Genomic DNA, 24,214 nt, shown 5'->3' on the forward strand with positions numbered 1-24,214 from the left:
AGTAATCGTTTGCAGATAAATGAGTGCCCTAATCATGCAAGTATAACCCTCATCTGAATATATTTAATGGAGAAACACGTATCAATATTCTATCAACTCTTTTGATAGCGCTTTGAACATGTCTTTGGATTCACAAAAATCCATGTTTTTCATGGATAATCAACTTTCTGTCAATAAGTATGACGCGAAAAATCACTTAGGAACACTTTAGAAAAAATCTTAGGCTCCAAAGACTTACTGACAGAAAGTTTGATTATGAGGCTTTAGTTATGAGGGAGTACTAGGCCTACTTATGGGTTCATCATCCGCTGTGGATCTATATTTAGGTTATAAAATATTTTGTTACTAGGCCTAATATTTTCAGTCATTGTCAGGGCAGACACATCCCCGACAGGTAGCCTAATTCCTATGTTGTCATCAATAACAGTGACTAACTAACTCATAACTCATTCGTGTGTTTTGAAAGAACCTGACTCGCAGCAACGGCAATGGCGCCAGTATCTCTTCAGGACAAGTTTCAGTCGGCTGAGTTTCTCAGGTGCGTTGATGACGTCACACTCACGTGGAAGAGGAATCTTTGTTATTTCATGTTTTTATTTAACTCGTGATGTACCGTTCGTTTAAATGTATGATATAAAAAGCAAAAACAAAAATATCGTCTAGTGTCCCATTTACATTAATTGTAACAAAATAGCCTGCACATTTGAGCCTACTTTCATTGCGTTTAATTTGACGATTGAGCGTACTGTTAACAATTAATGAGCCACGTTTTGAATCACTGCGATTAAAAAAAACGTCTCTTTATTTTAAGTAGGATTGATTTACATCGATGATGATGATCGGCTCGGTCTTCGATTCGCCTGGGAAAACATCACTTGAAATGCCTCACACCGAATATGGTCACAGCGGAAAATAGGTGCGCCGCTTCCCCCGCCCCTATGATACTCAAAGTTGCCTGACGTAATGAGACTGGTGCGCTTATAAATCCACTACTCCTTGGATTCCTGCAACAAGTAACACTCTGTTTACTAGTTAAACAGCTCAGCTCGTCGCAAAGGCCGGGATAAACTCGACCAACTTTAGTTTGGCCCGTATATTGCTCTCCCCTTGGGATTACGGTTCACCTGTGAACAGGTTTGACGAGTCCACACCTGTGGGGCGGTAAACGATTCAGTGCTTCGTGTTTTTACTTAGTTGTTGAGTCGGTGTTGAAGGAGACTGACGCAAAACCCGACTGGGATTAATATTTTCATTTCAACCATGACGATGTTGATGGTTCTCGTTTTTGTCGGCCTCGCAGCAGCTGCCTCTGCCCAGTCGTGTAAGTAATTTAAACCATTCTCTGCAATTTCATACGGTCAATAGCCTACCCTTCTAAAAGTGTAGGCCTAGTCGTATGTTATAATAAATGTTAAAGGTTGACGCAGGTTACAATTTACTTTATAATTGTTATTGCATGATAAGTGTATAAACGTATAGGCTCTTATTTATCTGAATAACCACTGTCGCCGTGATGTTGGGAAGGTTAAAATGAAAGGTAATAAGTCACCAGGCTGCTGGAGTTTCGGTGCAGGGTGCGGAAGTGGGGGTTGGGCGGAGAGGTGCTCTCTGGTTTTGGTAACCAACGCCCAGTTGACTTGCCAGCTTTGGTTGTAGGCCTACCTGAACCATTGGGGTTGTTATACGCTGTAGTTCACTGTTCATGTATTAAAATGGCCATACACCTATACTACCACAATTACGTGATTCTCAAGATCAGTTTTCATCGTCTCCACAGGCGCCCCATGCGCTACTCTGAAATGGGCCAGATGCGACGGAAACCCCTGCCAGTGTACCGTGTTGAAAGATAACAATGTGAAGCAGGTTGTGGACTGCAAAAAATGTAAGTTTCATTATTGAGTAAAAGTTCCATAATTCCATTAGGATTAGGATCGTGGCATATACTTTTGTCATTTGTCACTCTTCAAGGTGGTTTAAACGTTTTGGTGTGTCTTTCTACTCCTCAGTGATCCCCAAGTGTTATCTGATGGATGCTGAGATGTACAGAGCCAACAAAAACCTCTCAACCCGTACACTTGGCGGCAAGCCAGATGAGACCGCCTTCGTAGACAACGACGGCATCTACGACCCCGAGTGTGAGAGCGATGGTCGCTTCAAGGCCAGGCAGTGCAACAACACAGAGGAGTGTTGGTGCGTCAACAGTGCCGGGGTTCGTCGTACAGACAAAGGGGACAAAACTCTGAAATGCGAGAAGCTGGTGGAGACTTAGTAAGTAGTGATGCTTCCCTGCTAGACCTGTGGTGTAGCTAGGTTTGGATTGGTAAAGCATATATACCCTGGGGAAGGGCGGGGTCCGGAAGGAATTCTGTTTGTGTCAATAGTAGCCCTAACATGCTCTTTTTCTTAGCTGGGTGCGCCTGGAGCTGAAACACAAGGAGGTGAAAGATGGAATTGACGCGACTGCATTGAAAGGGTAAGCAGCTGCTTTTCCAATGAGTCAGATTCGTATTTTGTGTTGTGACTGATGTCCCTACTGGCTTCACTGCATTGATTAATCCATGTCCCTAATGCAGTGCCATCGCCGATGCCATCCACAAGCGCTACGACAACTTCAACAAGGAAATGGTGACAGATGTCCAGGTAAGAAGCGCTCCACTGAAGGTGTGTTTTTTTTTTTGGATGGATGACCTCTTTGAAAAGCTCTTAACATTGCTGTTGCCTTTATGTGTTACCTGCAGTATGACGCTGATGGGCGCCGTATTATTGTGGATGTGAAAAAGCCAATGGGAGACCGCACTACTGACCTGTCCCGCCTAGCCTACTACATGGAGAAAGACGTATGTTAATTGGGGATTCTGCAACTTACCTGTTGGCTTTAGCCTCGCTGCTGCTTGGTTCACTGATCATATTGACAAAGATGTCCCCTTGTGAGAAAAAACATAATGGTGTACGACCTCATTAAGATGCAAATAATGTTTATTGTGACCCAAGCATCAGAAGGTTGTACAAAGAACTAAAGAATATAGCGCTGCTACTCATTATGGGCTCTAGAATAAATCACCCAGCCTCGCTAACTCTCTTCTCCCGACAGGTGAAGGTGCTGCCCTTGTTCGATCGCCAGGAGCAGTTTGAGCCCATGGTTGGCAAGCAGAAGCTGGAGATGGAGGACATCCTGGTGTACTACGTGGACGAGGAGCCCCCCACCTTCACCATGAAGGCCCTCACCGGCGGCATCATCGCCGTCATCGTGGTGGTGGTGCTGGCCGTGATCGCCGGCCTGCTGGTTGTGGTGAGTGTGATGCGTAGCCCGAAATGTAATTTGTGTGCGTGTGTTGGTGCCCGTTTTGATGTACATTTTTTCCGTGTATTTGTTATAGTTCTTTGCCAGGAGGCGAGAACAGCAGAAATACTCCAAGGCTCAGGTGTGTTTTTACTTTTGATTTCTATGCAAATATTACATTTGAATGGAAAATGATGTTGTGCCTCGTATGCCCAGGCCTTTGCCGAGCATTCATATTGGTGTGTTTTATACTAATGGCGTCTGCCTTTTGTGTTGCAGCCCAGGGAATTGGAAGCCATGTGAGGTGGGATTGAAGAATGGAATGCTTCTGTTAGATTCGCTTTGTTTGTTATGGGATGGTACCTTTTAACTTTTTAATACTGTGGAATGGAGATTGTACAATCAACGTGCCTATTTTTGTGTTCTGGCGATACTTTTTTAGCATTGCATTTTATTTATGAACTGTAAATTCATTGTCATTACATATGCCCAAACCTTTGCTGATTAATTTTTGCTAGCACAAGTCCCTTTTTATTTTTAGTTGACAGTGTTTCACATGTCATTGCGTGTACAGGTTTTGTTTTAATAAAAGATGATTTTTAACATTTTTGAGTTGGTTGTTAACGTATGAAGTTGGTGCAGTAGCTTCGTTAGGAAATCTTGCTTTAGATGGAATGAGGGCATGGCTAAGGATTCATATTGAACATCCTTCCCAATCACCAGTTTCATGGTCTCAAAATGTTACTACTTTACGCAACGTTAAGGTTTCAGTTGGCCACATTTTCTTACATTTATTTACTCAGTGTGGTGACTTTGAATTTTCTCAAAGCTAAATTATAAACCTGCTCAAGCAGTTCCATTGACTTCAAGTCAAACATTTAGATTTGCTACATCCCACTATTTAAGGTCATCAAATAGTGGTAGGCCTATAAGTTTATCATGTGAGCTTTGGTTGTGGCAGACTTCCTGCGTTTGGTCTAGTTTTTCTCTTCGTGCCGTTTCTCGGAAACGGTATTCGCCCACTGTTCAGATTTTATCCGTCAAACACAATACATTGCAGTGAAATGTTCAGTCGGCTCCATGCTAAATAGTCACATAACATACAAAACTAAGTATATCCAAGATGTCAGGGTTATTGCACATAGGAATAAAAGGGTTACTTTAAGTGCAGTTGCTATAAAGGGCTTAATCAGTACCATTTAGATACCTGACAGCTTGGGAGGTATAAACTCTTCCTGAGTCTCTGTCTTTGCCGCCAGTGAGCGGTATCTGCTCCCTGAGCGGAGCAGAGAGAATAGTCCGTAGCCTGGATGGCTGGGGTCTTTCAGTATGTTGGTGGTCCTGCCCAGTTCAGCTTTATGTACTTTGTTTGGAAATGAAGTGCTCTTGTACCAAATGGGCTGAAGGGATTCCAGTTGAATCAAGATGGCTGACGAAACCTAGCACCCCACAGGTCTGTCCCCCACACCGTCCTTCTGAAACTGACAGGTTAAACCTGTTCGTCGGGTTCTGTCTCTCACAAACACACCTAGTATTAACCGTCTCACTGTCGCAACATGGCAGTTCTCAGAAAGAAAATGCGTTGCCACTGAAGTGAACTCCAGATAATTATTTACACAAAGATGAATATCACTGAGACTTGAGAGGTATTTACCAACGCAAACAAATTAAGCAAGATGAATTGACCAAATTATGTATAAATGTTTATATAGTGCTACTGCATCTGGGAATTATTCTACCCTGCTCTATTTTTTTCCCCTCGCTATGGAGACGGACAAAGGCAGTGCTCTTAACTAGTTCAGACAAGCCCAGGTGTCAGATGTCCTCAGGTACCGGTGTTTACATCATAACCTTTGTGTCGTGTTCGTTTCTCCCCCCTTACTATGGTGTACCCGGTCAAGTTTGACTGGCCTGTTTTAACTGCCCTTACATTAACACAAAAACCATGATCATCACCAACTTTTTTTTTAACTCCCTTTTAACCTGTAAACAATGTCTCAGACTACTGGTTTACATTAATTACTGCAGTGAATAGACACAGAAATTCAAAATTCTATTCCAAAATGAACATTAATATTTAAAAAAAGACAGAAAAATCAAAACAGAGACCAAATTCACAGAAGGTCAGAACATCAACATGAACACATTGTGTGTGTGTGTGTGTGTGTGTGTGTGTGTGTGTGTGTGTGTGTGTGTGTGTGTGTGTGTGTGTGTGTGTGTGTGTGTGTGTGTGTGTGTGTGTGTGTGTGTGTGTGTGTGTGTGTGTGTGTGTGTGCGCGCAGGAGTGGCATTTTGCAATCAGGTCGCAGTGTGCCTTGCAAACGTAGGTATCACATTTGAAACATGTAAGACATGTCTTATTGTCTCTAGGGGCACAGAGCTCGCATCGCTTCTTTTTCTGCCCCTGTTTTGGGGGGAGAGGGGCCAGGGCAGTGGCGGGGGCTTGCAGACTCCTCACCAGACTGCCAGAGGCTGGTGTGCGGGGAAGGCGCTGTCGCCGTTGATTTAGAGGAGTCCGAGTCACTAAAGCTTTCCCAAGCTCTGCCAGGAAGATTCTCCTCCTGAAACATTTCCCCTGATTCCAGGCTGGGTCAATAGCTGTCCTCACCACATATACATTATATGCAGGCACTCGTCCACTGTCACCTCAGAGCCTGGATTGTACATCAGTGGTAGGCGCTCCACCCACCTGTCCCAAACGTTCCTAATGGCAACCAGTTTGTCGTCTTGCCAGCGGAAAGGTCGTGTAGCTCTGTCATCAAATCTGAAAACTCTTGAGAGGACATGAAACTGCTGCAGGGACATAGTTGACCGGATTATAGGCTTCCCTGACTCTCCATCCCACAGACTTTTTGTAGCCTCATGGTTGGACAGATTTTCTCCTGCTAGAATCAACAGACCCATGTAGGCTTGGAGGTCTACCTGTGGGGTGTTCCACAAAGCCGGTTTTATCACATAACCGGGTAAGTTAACCCAGGGTTTTCGGTAACCCTAGGTTTTCCGTTCCAAAAGGATCAAGGTATGTTAGTTGCTATAGCAGCATATGCTCTGAATCAAAACTGGTCGGACCAGGTTTTGCGCAGGTTAAGTTTGAAACATAACCCGGTTTTGGGTATTTCAACCGGCGTTCACCGCAGATTTCATGTGTTCACAATGGCATGCCCTTTTGATGAGAGAACTGCTGATATCAGAGCGCAAATTATACGTGCAATCCACCGGGAGCGATTGATAAGACCACGGCTCGACATCTTGGCATATTGGATGACTTTTTGCTGGAGTGGAGAGATATAGATTCTCGCGCAAATCTTTAATATATTTAAATAGCCTTACATAGCCAACACTACCAATCGAGGACCTGGCCTCAGTTCACTCCAGACTATTTGCGTAGCCCTCCGTTTTTTTCAAATGGTAGTTTTATCTAGGCTATAATGCTGGAGATGCTGAGCACATCACAGTCGTTTCAGATGACCCATCCAAGATTTGTATCGGCCTCCTATCATACAAAGAGCAATATTGTCTGAGTAGCCTACTATGCCGAGAGGCATTTACAACATAAAGAATAAAATAGTCCTAACGGACTTGCATCCACTGGAGAATGTTCGATCGTAGCCGGCAGCTTCATTACAAGCACTGATCCATCTTGATCTGTGAAGTTGATGAATTGTCACTTTTAGGTTTTCTACCCAGTTACCAAAAAAAGAAACATTTGGAATAGTATGCGCTGTGGCAAGCACACGGTTTGCATGTGTTACTTCGAAGGCAAAAAAAATCTAAAATAGGCCACAAGAAAACACAAAAACCTACATTCAACCAGTGTGGGGTATGGCCCATGACTCTCTGAGGTGGTAGGTACCTCCAGGTAGGCCTACCCCCTCCATGCCAGGGCGCCCTGAATTTATGTTTATTAACAGCTCCTCCACCGGGGTCAAGACAATTTGAGGGCCAGATCCAGTCTGCCGACGGTTGACCTTTTCACGATTGGCTTAAAAAAATGGCTTATTTAAATTTATACCAATACGATGGTGGGAAAAGCTTACCAGTTTGTATGTTTTTTATACTTCATTTTTATACTTGATCTTCTGACCGCTTGGAAGCAATCGGAGTACATATTGTTTTAGAAGAAAGGGGTTATGTGGTAGGATCTTTAAGAATGCTTAACTGGGATATTTATATATTCATGGCTCAAATATTAAGGATCATGCTTTTGACGTGTAACTAACGCATTTACGCGGTCAGCGATCCGCTGCCAGGCTTTGGTTCTCCGGGTTCCAGAGGTTTTAGCGTTCCCTTTTCTTGTGATAATGTCCTTCTCCTCGTCATAGCTCTCCAGGAGAACCTGGAGTTCCATTTCATTGAAATAAGCGGCCCGTTTCGCCATATCGATCAGGGTTTCCATGATCCATACATCACGTCTTTTTAAGTTTGGCGTGGACGCGCACAACCCTGTGTTAACCAACCCCGAGTTGATTGAACTAATGCATAACCGCTGCTGTGGAACCGAAAACTCTGGGTTGGTCGGCACAGGGTCAATCAACCTAGAGTTCAGCGTTAACTCAGTGTTTGTTAAACCTCCGTTCGTGGAACACCCCTCTGGTCCAATGCCTTCCATGCGTCCGCAAACACACGCCCCCCTTCCAGGTTTGTCATCGCCAGTCTATTGACTGTTCGGTGTCATGATGGTCTGGATCGAAATCAGGATCATTGTCTTCTATTTCTGAGAAATCCTCCTCTATTTCTGGTTCAACTTCAATCTCCTCATCGTCAGTTTGAAAAAAAAGGTCAAGAGCCTCAAATCGTCTGATCGGGCGCCGACTCATTGTGTTCAGAGTAAAATAAGAGCAATGCACAAGCAAGATATATATAGGGGATCTGTGAAAAGATATCATACATTTTGTATCGAAAGTGTCTCGTTCACGTGGGGGGATGGACACATAAGCCCGGGAAAGAGCCGGGTTCCCATATCAAAAACCTAATCGGTAACTTTGAAATGTGGAACAGGTGTTATACGTTTAGTCTGGAAGGTGTGGTTCACGTAGGGGAATCGGCACATAAGCACGGGAAAGAGAGGACACCTAATTGTTCAGTCTGAAAGGGGTTCACGTTGGGTGGAGTGTGTGTGTGTGCGTGTATGTGTGTGCGTCTGCATGTAGGTGTGTGTGTGTGCGTGGAAGTGTGTGTGTGTGTGTGTGTGTGTGTGTGTGTGTGTGTGTGTGTGTGTGTGTGTGTGTGTGTGTGTGTGATTTGTGGTTGTGTACTATCTGATGGATGTACACAATCTATTCTAGGGTCACCCATTCATTTCCTATGGCGGTCATTTTTGACCGGGAACACCACAGGTGTTACAAAGTTGACTAAACAACTCAAAATTCTATGAAAGAAGTCATCATTAATTGGAGAGCCGGGTCGATTGAAACACGGGACGATTGAAACACAGCGATTTCCTCGAAAACCACGCAAGGCTTTCACGTCAAATTTCGTCACTACGTTCAGCACGGAAGCCTGACCAACCCCACGAAATTTCATGTAATGACGTACCACCGTTCAAATGTTATCCCCCAAACCTGTTTTCGAGAGCGCAAACTAAAATCCTTCCTGCGGTATTTTTTTTGTAATAAATAGTTGTGTTTTTTGTTTCATGCCATAATAATATGACTATACAACAGATGAATTAGTACTTAAACCTGTGTTAAAGTATGCAATGTCAGAGTTTTGAAGAGAGGTAAAAAAGGTTTAAGTGTCAGTAGTCGCTGTAGGGACGATTGAAACACTTGTTTCAAACGCAACAGGAGTCATGTTATCCGGTTGACGTGGTAGTTTTTGTTTAAAATAAATAAAAGGATGTTCAACTGTGTATCCCTAAACATGATTTAGGATAGGGAAATAAATAAAATGTATGCAAATTTAGTCGTCCAAAAGAAAATAGGTGAGTTTTAATCGAAACGTGCATCTTGACAATTACGCACGGGCCAAAAATATATTTTAACCTATTTATAGTATGCGGAATTATGTGAAATTTTAGCAATGACAAGTACACTACTGTGTTGTCCGGTATATTGCAAAAAAACAAGAGTAAGTTCAATAGTTCATTTTTAAAATATGCTGTTTCATTCGTCCCGCATGTGTGTTTTAAACGTCCCGACTAGGCGGGGCGTTTGAAACAGATGTCAACTTACTTTCAAAGTTAAAAAACAGCTCGATCATCCAACATATGTATTAAATTACATTTGTAACTAAGATAACACACATGTGAGTTGTTGATCACATGTTGAAATTATTTGTATACGTAACGTCATCTTTGAAAAAGACGTTTAACTGAGAAGTGTTTCAATCGACCCGGCTCTCCCCCTATATGTTCAAATGCCTAGTGGAAGATATCATAAGCCCGCTGGACAAATAAATGTAAAACACAATATTTAGGATTGATCGAAAATGAAATCGGTCAGATTTGACCCGAACACGACAGGAAGGTTAACCGACACTGAATGGTAGGCGGAGTCGGATCTTATCTGGATAATTGACATACAGTTCACAGTACACCAATAAAACGCTACAATAGTACTTGGAGGAATGGATAATATATTGCCATCAGGTTTATTTTATTGATAAGGGGAGCGGCTGTCTACTGCAGAGCCCCTCCACCTCTAGGTCTGGCCGCACTCCTGGCTCAGGTCCAGAATCCCCAACCCAACTCAACTCACTCACAACACGAAGTAGCGTAGCGAATAAGTAACTGCAGCCCCGGACAAGCCTTTATCGGCGTGTAAAGCCTCTGGCATGACGGAAATCACCCCTGTGTGACGGAACTAGAGACAACGAAACAAACTCAAACAATCCGCGGTGTGTGTCCCTGCCTGGTCAATGCCAGCCAATCGGGAAAAACCCGATTGGCTCAACCAAACCCTTTCCCCGAACCTTAACCCCACAATTCTATCCTAAACATAAACATAACCTTTAACCGTAACCCTGAACCTGCTTGATTGGCCAGTATAAAACCCAATCAGATAAACTCGGTCCAGACGGCCAGGTGGAGCTGGACTAAGTCAAGCTCCACCCATTTGGTTCTGCAGCGAGCATTTCTCCTAATAGTGCCCTTTGGTGAGAACCGCTGCATAGTTTTTTTATGTGTGTCTGTAAAAGAAAGGGTGTGGTGCCGCTTGTGAAATACAGAGGATACAGTCAACAAAGTAAACACGTTTGGCACAGATATTTATTCAAATGTCAAAATATGTACCCAACATATTGCATTTGATAGAATAAATAGTTCAGGCAAAATACAATTTCTTTGGAGGGAAAATGACGATGGAAATAGTTCAATGCACATGGCAAAACAACATTAAGTTCTTTCTAAACCAACTTTGAGGGTTTAGATGTATGCTCCTGCGATGTCATAGTTTGTTAGGTCCTCTAAATTCCTTCATGTAGCATTTACCGGCCAGGAATGAGCAAGAAAACCGAATCCCTTTGAGTACAAGAAAAGCCCTTTATCTTTCAAACCTTTACCATATAAAGTCCCTCACATCACTCTTTAAAACTAAATAAATAAATGAATAATAATAAGAATAAAAACATTCTCATCACCTTCTCTCCTTCCCTTCCTGATGTGCAGTATTGTTAAATCATCCCTATTACTTTAGTAGAACTGCCCTTTCATAAAAACTGTACAAGCAGTGGACATTATGCCTCTGAATAAGGTTCAAACATCGCAAGTTACTGAGTAACCAGGGAAACAAGGTCCATCACCTTTCCCCTTGAGCAAGTCCTTCCCAAGCCCAGCCAACACATCGCCCACAGGGGTCATCTGTCTCACATGTAATGAGACCTGCACAAATTCTCCATAAATGTCTGCATACTTTAAACATAGCTATCAGTAAATCTGATAATTTTACACATGAAATGACTATGGAACCAATCATTTGAGGTCCTGACTAAAACACCCACTAGAAACCTGAACGGATTTACGGTCCAGACAGCTGACTCACCTTATATCTTATGACTGGTTTCATTTCTTCCTTGTCTCTTTTAAGTCATTTATCACTTATTTTTAAATGACATTCTGTTAAGTACATTAGATACAGCAAATTCATAATAAATCCTTTGCTTCCAACACACAACTTTATGATGCCTGTCTCAACGCATTAGCCTACCACCATTTTGCGTGTTTCAGTTAATTTTCTTATTTTAAGGGGAGCATCAATGGGAGCAGACGAAAATGCCTGGTTGCAATTGGATATATCTGCAGACGTTTTTTCGTTTAGAGAAAATATACTGGTTTAACTATCATGTTAGCGGGTTCCACTTTTCGTTCCACATCCATCCTCTTGGAAGGTTACAAAAACGGCACTGCTCTGTACAGTCATTGTTTCAAACCCGCCCCCTATAAGATACTGTGGTGATTGGCCCGACATGTGCAAGTAGGGCTGTAAATCTTTGTGAATGGGAGGGGGGAATGACCAACTACCAGAGCAATTAAAACATCAGCTCTCAAATTCGTTCGCTTCCCAGGCTAAGGAATGTTTGTATTAAGAAAAACGAAACAGTTTCTTAACAGTTAACCTTTTTTTAAAAAAACAACAACAAGATAGAGATAGATGGGGAGTGGTATAAAGAAAGAAGGAGTGAGAGAAAGAGAGCATTATTAAGAAAAAAACCAATGTCCTTCACTGTTGTACCATGGTAAGGTATATGGAGCAGTTATTCTTTTAACCGACCCAATTAGTTTTATTGCTCCGCAAAGCCTACTCATGTTATACATTTAAATATAATTAAACCCTAGACGAAGAGGTTGGGGCCCTTCATCATCACGGAGGTCCGGCCCACAGGCTTTGGTGTCATGTCTATACCCTTCTGCTCATAACAGGGTAGGGGCCTTGCTTGTTCTGCCCTTGGCCTGCGGTGATTTGCTCCTCAGCTCCTTGCTCTTGAGAGTGACAGGCTGAGCGACCAATAAGGCAGGTGCGGACAGGTGGTGGGCAGCGGCCTTCAGCTGATGGGCACTGTTGACGTAGCTGGAGATGAGAAGGGTCATCTCCCTGATCTGTCAATCAAAGAGAACATGGCTCTCAGTGTGTGTTTGTGTGTGCGTGCGTGCACATATGTTTGTGTGTGTTTCTGCTTCAGTACTTTGATTCCAGTGCTTTAGTTAACCACTTTTATTACACACCAACAGACTCTATTTGTAATTTATGCAAGTTTTTTAAATATTGTGTGAATTATCATTTCTTCTTACATGCCAAAGAAAATATTTACTTTGATATTTAATGTTCACCTAATTGACTACATCTACTTAAACACTTAACTTCTTTAAATTGATCTTCTCCTTGAAGGTACTCATTGTTATATTTTACTTAGGGTTACTTTACATTAAAAGCTATGCACAAAGTAGAACTTTTTATTGATAATTTATTTCAAAACTATCACCCTGTAACCATCCTTGAGCAAAATACCTAAACCCCCTCATGCTCCCAGAGGACCTCTCAACCATCTCACCATAAATCTCTCAGGATTACAGGGTCTCAATAACGACATTATAATGATAGTACTAAATGTGTTATATATTCTGTTTCTTGTTCACTCACTGACCTTGGAGGTGGGCATGGCAAAGAGATGCCTCTCTGTGGGCTTGTCTTTGGAGGTGTTTTGGCCGGCACTCTGGCCCACCACCAGCATGAGGTCCTGGTTACAGCCTCCAAAGGTCCCCAGGTTCTTATAGGGTAAGGACACCAGCGGCTTCTGCTCCGGGCACAACGGGGGAAACACACTTATCAAACAGTCTTTTCTTGAGGAGTTTTGAGATGAGGGGTTTAGAAAAAGAAAAATACTTCTCAAATGAGAGATAGCTTTAGCTGTAAATGAAAGATGAGAAAGCAGCATTGTATTAATATTGAAAGGTAATCGTAACATTAAGATGCGTGGCTGATGGTCGCCTACACTTTTTTTTATTATTAACTCCTACACAACCTACCTACATATTATAAAGTGGGATAAAGTGTAATCTATGATTGAAGCGAGGTCCTTTACGTCCTTCATGCGATCCAGCTCTCTGCTTTGCTCTCCAGAACAATGGAATGGTCAGGGGCCCCTTTGTTTGGGGCTCCTGGTGGAATGGGGGTCTTACCATAGAGTTGTGCTCCAGGACGCTGATGCCGTCCTCATGCACGGCAAGCCACACACGTGCACCCTGCTCTGGAGAGGCTGTGACGGACTTAGAAGGTACAACGGGAAAGGACATATAATTAGTGTGGTTGTAAAAGCAAACCACACTTTTGTTATCGTGTAACTAATACATTGCGCTATTCTATAAAACCTTTACAATTTTGCATAATTTTATTTTATGAATATTTATTATATTACAATTTAACATGGAAAGTGAATGTCGTGGCAAAAACGCTAAGAACAACGACTTATAAACTGAACACCTGAGGAAATGTCTAATTGAATTAGCATGTAGGTTTAACCCCTCTTGCCCACTGCATCCGTCAACGGACAGATCCCATTGACTTTGAATGGGGCAAAGACGCAATGCATTGTGGATCCATCCGTTCCGTTGGATCCGTCGGCTCCGTCAAGAAAGTTGAAAAATTTTCAACTTTTCAGGCAGCGACGGATCCGTCATCCAATGAGATCGCGTATGCTCGGGCTTGGCTGACGTATGCCTCTGCAAAGACTACTCCCCCATCCGTCAGCCACGCCTTCCGCCATCAGTTGACGGCGTAAAGTAGTGGGTAGTGGGTAGACGGCGTAAAGTATAGACGTTTCCAAAAAGTTGTATCCCACTATGACCACAGGGGGTGCTATAACTAATTGTCAAACCCATACCGTAATGTACCGAGCCCCGATTTATAAAAAAATCGGAAACTTGGTATCTACGGCCTTATTTGACATCCTGAATCCTTTTGCCAATGGGACCCATAAGGTGTGAGATAGATTTTTCAGACCACAATTTGGTTCAAATACTCCTTGCTCCTGGTCGACCTCATGGTATTTTTTCTTGTTTTGATTATGTTATAAATGGTCGATGAGTTCTGGTCCATTTATGCAAATATCGTTATGCAAATGAGCCACCATTATTCAACCATTCAAAGTCCGCTTCAGAGAACTCCAGAGGCTTAAAATGTGGTTTGCACATCAAGGACAACCCCCTTAATTGAAAAGTTTTGTTTGGATAGTTAAATGATTTCACAGGGTCAATTTCAAATAATCTCTGATGCAGGTGCTCAGAGAGCTATTTAGTATAATGGCAGTCAATGGTGAAAAAAGGTTGACTTCAGCCATTCCCAAGGCCAACAACTCAGGGCTGTCAAAGTTGGTACACATATAGAAACTCGCGCGTAAGCAGGCTTCCAAAAAGTTAAGGACCTCTTCAGACACAGGGAGCGCCATAACTTGCAATCAAACAAAGACAATCAGCCCCATAGTTTGATCATTTGTAAGTCTGCTTCAAAGTGGCCCAGGGACTTGAAACTCGGCATGCTCGCTAATTAGTCACGTTAGAATTTGCATGACAGCATGCTCGCAGTAAGTCGCTCACAAGAAAAGTTGGCTTGAACATATTAGAAAATACACATGAGGTGACATGTCTAGTTGTATTGTAGAAATATAATTGACTGATATGACTTATTACTCATGAAGCCATGATTTTTAAAGTTTAGTTTACAGTACAGTAAAGTTCTTATGACTACGCAGATAATACAATGTATTGCCATTAACACACACCCACCCACCCACCCACCCACCCACCCACCCACACACCCACACACACACACACACACACACACACACACACACACACACACACACACACACACACACACACACGCACACACACACACACACACACAGCTTACCTCTGCCTCAAATAGTTTTGCTCCGAAAAAAGGCCACTTCCTGGCTACGGTCAGGTAGATCCGGACGCACTCGGGTGAACTTCGACCCCTGAGAGATGCCCAACGGACAGAGAGGCGCTGAAGCAGCTGTCTGAAATAACAAAAGAAGTCAGATTTTTGCTGATCCACAACCTTTTCTAGCTTGGATTCAATTACGATCACAAATTGGGCATGTTTTTTGGTTCCTTTGTTATTAAATTGTATTAAATGTAATTAGATCATAATCGACATTATGAGAGTTTATCTCAACTAATGCCAGTGCGTGTGTGTGCGTAAGGGAGAGTTTGTGTGCATGTTTGCATTTGTGTGTGTGTGCACGTTTCTGTGTGTATGCACCTGCGTGTGTGTGTGTGTGTGTGTGTGTGTGTGTGTGTGTGTGTGTGTGGTTGTGCGCCTGCATATGTTTGTGAGCCTGCGTGGTTTTGTGCAGTTCCGTGTGTGTGTGTGCGCTTGCGTGTGTGTTTGCCTGCGCGTGTGCACCTGAGTTGCTCCTCGGAGGTGGTCTTGCGGTAGTGCTTTGGGTAGAACCTCTCCAGGACCTGTTTGAGGGTCTGGACTGACTTGGTTTGGGCTGACCCAGCCGCAGAGAACGGACGCTCAAAATCCCCAAACTCCACCTTTAACCCAGAGAGAGCAATTAATGATGTGGGGTCCTCAAAGCTGCTTAGTCTTCACTCTTAAACCCTGCATGCACACTGGTTTTGACAAGGTAACAAAACCAACCAGCTTTCTCAGAATAGTTTTAAATGTTTGCATTTCCAGCTAGTTTATTCTATATCATTCTGTGTAGGGATCACATTAGGACCAAATTATGGATTCACCATTAAATAGGTGCCCTCTGCATTAATATGACCCACATTTATACGTGAAGCAATGCCATAATTACGTAAATATTATGTGGTAAGAGGGCCAAGAACAAGTTTTATTCAAAACGAAATTGACATATCAAATGATCCGTTCCATCTATCGGGTCTACTGTGTTCCTTGAAACCCGATAAATGGGGACTGTTTTTGGGTCCTGTGTCCACCTGAGCCAGTAAGGCAGCCATCTCCAGGGATAACTCCTTGTTGACAGGAAAGTGTCCCGCGAGGATGGCCTCGTTGGTCTGATAGGCCAGCAGCAGCCTCTCCCTCTCCGACTCCCCTCTCACCTGCGGAGAGAAGTACAGCCTGGAGACAGAGAGAGAGAGAGTGACTTTGAGAGAGAGTTGTTTACGTGTCTTACGAGTGAGATAGCGAGCGAGAGAAAGCGAGTGAGATAACAAGTGAGATAGCGAGCGATATAGAGATAGCGAGCGATATAGAGATAGCGGGCAGCAAGAGAGAAAGAGAGAGCCTCTCTCTACCTGTTCTTGTAGGTGAGGCGTACTGTCCTGGTGTTCTCAGACTTGCCCGTGTGCTGCTCCTTGGAGGCCTGTTCCCACTTAGAGATGATGTCACAGACCTGCAGAAGACCCGGGGCGACAGGAGTCCTCATTTTGAGAAGAAGTACAAGGTTTTAACGGCAGCGCTATTAAGAGCAACCTCATCTAGCTGTGTGCTGAAACTGCCCCTGTGCTGGTAGCAGTGGCTAGCCTGGCTAACGCCAGACCTCATCTCAATCTACATTGAGAAGAGGTCTGGGAACCACACATTCATTTTCTCGTATTTGAGGCGTGGTTTACGATTGCCCGGAGCCGTTTATTGTGCGCTACGAATGTCTATCATATGAGTCTGTACGTAGCTTATAGCCAATCGTATCAATTATACCAGATGACGTATGTAGAGCGACAGAAATTCGATGAGGAAGAAGACTCTTTTCCCCTCAATCCTGAATGGTTGTAATCATATAGACATCCAATATATCGAATCAAAGCTTCCGATCTACTGATTACAGTGGTGTGATTGCAAATGATCTGCAACAAGGTTGATTACTGCAATCTTTATTTCCATGAAGTGAAATGTATATATTTGAATATACTTAAAAAAAAAAAAAAAGTTAAAATATCTAGGGGCCCATGCAAGTTTCCTTTCATGAGGCCCTGAATTCCTGGCTTCGCCCCTGGTTGGTACCACTGTTGCCCTTTGATCAGCCCCCCTGTCTCTTGACACAAAGGCAGCCAGGAAATTGTACAGTACTGAATATTCTATAATTCTCCTCTACTCTGTGACAAGCAGACTCACTCACTGACGCAAGTCTTTGACCGAATACAATCACAAGCATGTGATACCTCTTTAAATATCCACAACTCGCTTGGTCAAACATACCTGAATTGTGGTTGGAGAAACAAATTGCAGCCAGTAAGACATATCAGGGATTCGATTAAGACCAGATTAAAAAGAGCTTCGAACCTTGATGCCTCCTTGCAGGCAGTGCTCCAGGTCCCGTCCGGTGGGGTCGTCTGTGTACAGACTGAACCCAGATTGGGCCGTTTTCCTCACGCCCGAGTCCTGGTTCAGCCGACACTGGAACTCCTCCACTGTGGTGGAGGCGTCGCAGCTGACAACCTGGGGAGACGGACCAGGCTGACCAGTGAATCACTGCACTGTGTTGACACACCATGAGGAGGTGTTGGAACACAGTGTAGTTTCTCAGGGGTACCTCATAAAAAGTGTTTTTGTAGCATACAGCTATAGTTGTAGTTATTATACTGTGTATACTTAATGAAGTCGCACAGTGTACGATTCTCTCGTGTCGCTCCATCTGGTTCTTTATTAAAGTGTGCTATTTTTAAACTTCCTGCGAGTGTTAGCTAATCATCCACCAGAATATTCAATGTCTGTTAGCTCACGTCTTCAGAACATACAGAGGAAACTAGGGCTGGGTAATGGTAATATTGATGATGTGACGAAGACCAACAAACAAAGCGTACAGTTAAATATGTTCAGAGTTTTAAGTTAGTGGGACGTATAGTCAATACATATGAATGTCCACAACTACTAATCTTCTCAAGAAGATAAATATGTCAAGGTAAGAACAAAGCTCTTTGCTCTGGCGTTTGAGTTTGATCCTGGGAAAGCAGTGCTGTTTGTGTGTATATTGTGCGAGGCGTGTGTGTGTGTGTGTGTGTGTGTGCGTGTGTGCGTGTGGGGGTCCGGTACCTGGTAGGCACTGTTGAGGAAGTGCACGGGGACGCTGAAGGGCAGGGAGTGGTGGTAGGGGTTCCTGAGCAGGATGGACAGGATCTCCATGCGGGACGGCCGGGCCTGCCGCTCTCCCTTCTGCTGCGTCCTCTCCAGTGAGCGCTGGCAGTAGATGGCGTACTTACCCACCTCCGTCCTGGAACGGAGAGCGGCGCTTACATTGGAGGTGCAATACACCAGAACTGGGCCTTTGGGTTTTCTTTGTTGAACATCCGATTCATTTATCAAACAACTGCCGATTGAGGCTGGGAACAAACGAATTGGCACAACTGCAAATGTGAGCATTTGACCAAAAACAAAGCACGCTTATTTTATTTATTAGACTATAATATATGATATAATATACATATAATTCAATTAAAATGAGTAGATTACAGTCTATTTGAAACTATGCTCTTCCAGGCAAAGGTTTGGGATGCCTCTGTTGTTCACCCACCTGGCGTCTGCATGTCTTTTGAGGTGTACCTGTAGAAGCCAGAGGAAAGGGTGCTGGGGTAGGAACAGTCCCACACACAATGCTAGGAACTGCCAGCCCTAGAGAACAGCACAAAATGTATTGTCAAATGTCCCCAATATATATATCATACGTATCTACCTACAATAAATACAATACAGAACACTAAAAGGAAAAATAAAACACTAAGACTAAGATTAACAGAGCATGGGAAATGATGTTGTTTTCTACTTCCTTGTTTACTTTGTGTTGCAGACACTACTTTTTACTTCTCGATTTACTTCTGCTTGGCGAGTTTGTGTTTGCCAAAAACGCTCTTGAAGCACAATAATGTGAAACGCTCCATTCATCAAGATTTTAGCTCGTCTGCCAGGAAATGATGTTGTTTTCTACTTCCTTGTTTACTTTGTGTTGCAGACACTACTTTTTACTTCTACAATTTACTTCTGCTTGGCGACTTTGTGTTTGCCAAAAACGCTCTTGAAGCACAATAATGTGAAACGCTCCATTCATCAAGATTTTAGCTCGTCTGCCAGGAAACTTTAGATATAAATCTAAAGTCTGATCTATCAGACTACTCTGGCTCTACAAAGGGCAGGTATGAGCACACTTTTCTTATAAGCTCCCCCTGCCGGCTTGAAATGTTATTTAATATGTTCCTGGCACCATCTTGAAAAAACAAATACAGGAAGTCAGTCCCTGACAGTTCAACCCATTCCTTCACCCAAATCAAACACACTGATCTCACAATACCTTCACTACAAAACAACATGATGTGCCTCTGCTGCCACCAAGTGGTGGCGGTGTGTACCTGCAGTGGCCCTGGCTGGCCGTGGGGCTCTCTCTTGCGGGTCTGCTTGATGAGCTGGCAGAAGAACTCGTTCTGCAGCTCTGGGTGGGCCAGGCACACCTGCAAGGCACTCTGGGCCAGAGACACGTGGTAGTCGATGGCCGGCGCGTCGATGGCAACATTGATGAAGAGTTGGCAGGTCTGAGCGTAGTGGAACACAAAAGAGGAAGAGGGAGTGGGGGGATTTTTCAAATTACCATGGCAACATGGTCTATTCATCACATCTATTGATCCATCGTTCCACTGATCTGTTCGTCCATTCTTAGACTTTCTGGTCCCAGTTTCTGTACCCCAGTTAAAAGACATTGATTTTTAGAAATGTAGATACACAAAATGTAGACACACACACACACACACACACACACACACACACACAAACACAAACACACACACACGAACTACGAGGTTCAAAGCTGGACTAGTTAGACTAGACCATCCCCGCCACAGTTTAACCTATTGTAGTGTGTTGTACAGTAGGAGGAGGGATAGATGGAACACCTTGAAGAGTTTGACAGCCTCCGTCTGCAGTGCCTGAGAGGGCAGGGTGGTGAGAGGGGAGACCAGAGCATCCTTACTGAAACACAACACCGGGTGCCTCCAGGTCGGAGAATCTACACACGCACGCACGCACGCACGCACGCACGCACGCACGCACGCACGCACGCACGCACGCACACACGCACACACACACACACACACACACACACACACACACACACACACACACATGCTCAATTTATTTGTGAACACACATTCATGTACAGCACACTGTATTATTTAATAGATGGATATCTATATGTATATAACTTTCCATTAACACTGCCATTTCGGTATCATTGTCTGATCTAAGGCGGGGCTTACGTAATAAACTGGGGCAACAAAAGACAAGTGGTGCAGTGTGAAGTATAACACTGTGTGAGGTGAAGCAATGTGTGAAGTAAAGCACCGTGTGAGGTAAAGCACTGTGTGAAGTAAAGCAATGTGTGAGGTTAAGCACAATGTGAGGTAAAGCACCTTGTGTGTGTGTGTGTGTGTGCATGTTTGTTTGTGTGTGTGTGTGTGTTTGTCTCTCGTGTGTCTGTGTGTATGTGTGAGAGAGGCCGAGTCAGAACTCACTTGGGTCCCCGTCCAGTTGGAACAGCTTGCCGGCCAGCTGTTCGAACTCTGTGCCCACCTTGCCAAGCAGGGCCCCAGCCGCCACAGACAGGTGGTACAGCCACGACTCCTGGAGACCCACACACAGCCCCCGCCTCAGTACATCACCAGCATCCTCCAGCGTTGGGGTTATTTGGTTAGGTCTTGAAAGCCCCTGTCTCATCTCTGCTATCACCCACAAATAAATCTAAACTGCGTAATGTCCTTCCGCACATTGTGTTTTTTTTACGGAACAGCATATTTCTATATTTTGTTGTGAATCAATACCTACACACACAGTGTGTATACATTGTGACCTCTGACCTTCTCGTGCCGGGACTCGATGAGCAGGTAGGTGGGCCCTTGTTCCTGGGGATGGACGGCGATGGTGAAGGGCGCGGCCTGCAGGCCTTGCCCACAGGCCTTCAGGTTCTCGTCCGAGTCCCGGGACGCGTCCACCTCGTCCACCTGAGACTCCCACAGCTTGATCTGGCCCAGGGGGAACTGTCGGCCACACACAGTGCGTCAACTCTCCAGCACTACATTTGACCAGTACATTTTTGAAGTTTGAATACAAAAATTGACTCTTTTGTAACCCACCTTGTCCTCTTGACTGCGGAAGTAGTACAGCGTTTTACCGATCAGGGCGCACCACACCCGCTTGGAGTAGCCGTGCTTCACCTGCCACAGAGACAACACACAAGCTGTTGTTTACCCCCGGCGACCCGTTGGACTCATGTCCTACAACTAAGAATGGGATCCCAAAGCTTCCTTTCCCAAAACTATGAAATACTGACACAGCTGCAATGCAGTAGATACTTCTCTGTATAATGTAAGGTTTTGGGTGCAAAATATATACAACCTTAGCATGGCTACGACTCTCCAGTGGGAAGAAAAAACACACATTTTACATGAGAGCCTAAAGCTGAACTACGGAGTCCCCCATGTATAATCGACCCTGCTCCTGAAACGGGTTCCCAGTGTGAGCAGTATGGAGGGCTCCCCGGAGGGGGGATCACCTTGAGGAGCAGCCCCTTCATGCTGGGCCGGACGTCGGGCTGGGTGAAGAGGGGGCTGGCGGCCTTCAGCCTCAGCACGCTCTGCAGCACCCTCAGCCACTCCTCCAGCAGGTTGGGCGAGTCGGCCTTCAGGTAGCACACACGCCTCCCTGTCACCACCTGTAGGGCAGTGGGGAAGAGGTGGAGGGTTTAATGGACCAGGATGTGGAGGCACAGAACAGGATGAGAGGTGATTGGGTTCATTAGTTGAGTTGTTTGGTAATTGGGGGCATTGTACTTGAGGGGTTACCGGGCCAGAACCTCAACGTCCACAGCCTAACCCATAGGCATTACTGAGCAAGATACCCAACCCTAGACCTGCTCCTGAGTATCATGGATCTATATTCACTCTTATTCGCTTCAGATAAAAGGTTCTGCGAATTATAAATGAATAATAACACTGTCTGCAAAGAAGATTTTGTGTAGGAATTTTGCACATAGTCTGAGATCCGAACATATAATTACAAACAATTTTGGCTATAAGTACTATTTCAAACGTAAAGAAGGCTATAGAGAGATAGAGTCATAAACAAACAATACACACAGTACAGATCTTCACACAGGTGACATTTAGCAAGGTGGCTGGTGTACCTGTAGCACTTGCTTCCCATCGCCGCGGGAGATGCTACTGGTAGCGTTGACCTCTATCTGACCCTGAGGTCTACGGATGACATCGCTCTGGAGATCACAAGGTGTTGTTGGTTTAGAGGTTATTTTAAGATTCTGCACATGTTACTAGAATGAGCCGTTAGCCTGAATTAAACCCATTTAAAGCCCTTGCCGCCCCACAGGAAAGTCATCATTAAGAACTTTAACAGTTGTTTTTAAGAAGCATTTCAGAAAATATTCACTAGATTCAACGCCGAGTGGGAGAGCTGACAAAACCTTGCATTAACCAATTGTTTGAAAGCATATGGTAACAATTACATCTAAATGGTTTATACCTTGTACCTCAAATGACCACATTTTATATTTATTGTGAAAGTGAGGGTAAAAATAACTTTAAAATCAATCTTAAATAAACATTTGCTAATAAGATTATGAAATGTATATCTAAGAAGCTTGGTGTAATCATTTATAACTTGTAATCCCTAAAGGATCCAGTTGGATGTATTCAACAATATGAACAACTCTGTGTGTTGTGTGGGACCCACTGATCAACAGTATAACACTGTGTGTTGTGATCTACAGTCTAACACTGTGTGTTGTGATCAACAGTATAACACTGTGTGTTGTGATCAACAGTATAACACTGTGTGTTGTGATCAACAGTATAACACTGTGTGTTGTGATCAACAGTATAACACTGTGTGTTGTGATCAACAGTATAACACTGTGTGTTGTGATCAACAGTATAACACTGTGTGTTGTGATCTACAGTATAACACTGTGTGTTGTGATCTACAGTATAACACTGTGTGTTGTGATCAACAGCATAACACTGTGCGTTGTGATCAACAGTATAACACTGTGCGTTGTGATCAACAGTCTAACACTGTGCGTTGTGATCAACAGCATAACACTGTGCGTTGTGATCAACAGTATAACACTGTGCGTTGTGATCAACAGTATAACACTGTGTGTTGTGATCAACAGTATAACACTGTGTGTTGTGATCAACAGTATAACACTGTGTGTTGTGATCAACAGTATAACACTGAGTGTTGTGATCAACAGTATAACAGTGTGTGTTGTGATCAACAGTCTAACACTGTGTGTTGTGATCAACAGCATAACACTGTGCGTTGTGATCAACAGTATAACACTGTGTGTTGTGATCAACAGTATAACACTGTGTGTTGTGATCAACAGTCTAACACTGTGTGTTGTGATCAACAGTATAACACTGTGTGTTGTGATCAACAGCATAACACTGTGCGTTGTGATCAACAGCATAACACTGTGTGTTGTGATCAACAGTATAACACTGTGTGTTGTGATCAACAGTATAACACTGTGTGTTGTGATCAACAGTATAACACTGTGTGTTGTGATCAACAGTATAACACTGTGTGTTGTGATCAACAGCATAACACTGTGTGTTGTGATCAACAGTATAACAGCGTGTGTTGTGATCAACAGTATAACAGCGTGTGTTGTGATCAACAGTATAACACTGTGTGTTGTGATCAACAGTATAACACTGTGTGTTGTGATCAACAGTATAACAGCGTGTGTTGTGATCAACAGTATAACACTGTGTGTTGTGATCAACAGTATAACACTGTGTGTTGTGTTGGACCCACCGGCGACTTATAGTACAGCAGCTCTCCATCTTTTAGGACAAACCAGCGTCTCTTCCAGGTCTTCTTCCAGGTCTTCACCATCTTCAGCAGATACCCAGACTTCTCCATGGGCTCCTGAAGGATTAACCGTCACAGTTTACCAATAGAACACCACAAGATGACAGAATATTGTATTAACAGTAACTCC

At 43.8% G+C, this 24,214-nt stretch overlaps 2 protein-coding genes across 3 annotated transcripts in view; one reads left to right on the top strand and one right to left on the bottom strand.

The window, feature by feature from the left end:
• The first annotated feature begins 884 nt into the window (after nt 1–884).
• epcam (epithelial cell adhesion molecule) lies at nt 885–3,887 on the top strand. The gene is made up of 9 exons (XM_030378423.1): nt 885–1,321; nt 1,778–1,882; nt 2,007–2,268; nt 2,408–2,473; nt 2,574–2,640; nt 2,739–2,837; nt 3,092–3,289; nt 3,378–3,422; nt 3,560–3,887. Exons 1-9 carry the CDS (start codon nt 1,261–1,263, stop codon nt 3,581–3,583), a joined length of 927 nt encoding a protein of 308 aa, XP_030234283.1. The 5' UTR covers nt 885–1,260; the 3' UTR covers nt 3,584–3,887.
• Nucleotides 3,888–10,469: 6,582 nt separating this feature from the next.
• Nucleotides 10,470–24,214, bottom strand: part of plekhh2 (pleckstrin homology domain containing, family H (with MyTH4 domain) member 2) — a 30,772-nt gene continuing 17,027 nt past the window's right edge. For both annotated transcript variants that reach the window (XM_030378425.1, XM_030378426.1), the window contains 18 exons: nt 24,028–24,141; nt 22,373–22,459; nt 21,743–21,901; nt 21,324–21,404; nt 21,048–21,227; nt 20,706–20,814; nt 20,088–20,200; nt 19,551–19,730; nt 18,722–18,819; nt 18,244–18,421; nt 17,494–17,649; nt 16,509–16,606; nt 16,191–16,332; nt 15,643–15,779; nt 15,124–15,253; nt 13,395–13,481; nt 12,860–13,009; nt 10,470–12,314 (listed from right to left, as the gene is read on the bottom strand). In XM_030378425.1, the coding sequence (XP_030234285.1) occupies nt 12,129–12,314; nt 12,860–13,009; nt 13,395–13,481; nt 15,124–15,253; nt 15,643–15,779; nt 16,191–16,332; nt 16,509–16,606; nt 17,494–17,649; nt 18,244–18,421; nt 18,722–18,819; nt 19,551–19,730; nt 20,088–20,200; nt 20,706–20,814; nt 21,048–21,227; nt 21,324–21,404; nt 21,743–21,901; nt 22,373–22,459; nt 24,028–24,141 (2,385 nt within the window). In that variant the 3' untranslated portion in view covers nt 10,470–12,128. The remainder of the gene's footprint in view (nt 12,315–12,859; nt 13,010–13,394; nt 13,482–15,123; nt 15,254–15,642; nt 15,780–16,190; nt 16,333–16,508; nt 16,607–17,493; nt 17,650–18,243; nt 18,422–18,721; nt 18,820–19,550; nt 19,731–20,087; nt 20,201–20,705; nt 20,815–21,047; nt 21,228–21,323; nt 21,405–21,742; nt 21,902–22,372; nt 22,460–24,027; nt 24,142–24,214) is intronic.

This window comes from Gadus morhua, chromosome 15, assembly GCF_902167405.1.
Source record: "Gadus morhua chromosome 15, gadMor3.0, whole genome shotgun sequence".
Classification (NCBI taxonomy): Eukaryota; Metazoa; Chordata; class Actinopteri; order Gadiformes; family Gadidae; genus Gadus; species Gadus morhua.

Bases quoted from the DNA above. Each gene is read 5' to 3' on its own strand.
- epcam (XM_030378423.1), top strand. From the start codon at position 1,261: ATGACGATGTTGATGGTTCTCGTTTTTGTCGGCCTCGCAGCAGCTGCC. The intron at 2,641-2,738 runs GTAAGAAGCGCT...TGTTACCTGCAG, and splicing joins AAATGGTGACAGATGTCCAG to TATGACGCTGATGGGCGCCG. The intron at 2,838-3,091 runs GTATGTTAATTG...TTCTCCCGACAG, and splicing joins CCTACTACATGGAGAAAGAC to GTGAAGGTGCTGCCCTTGTT.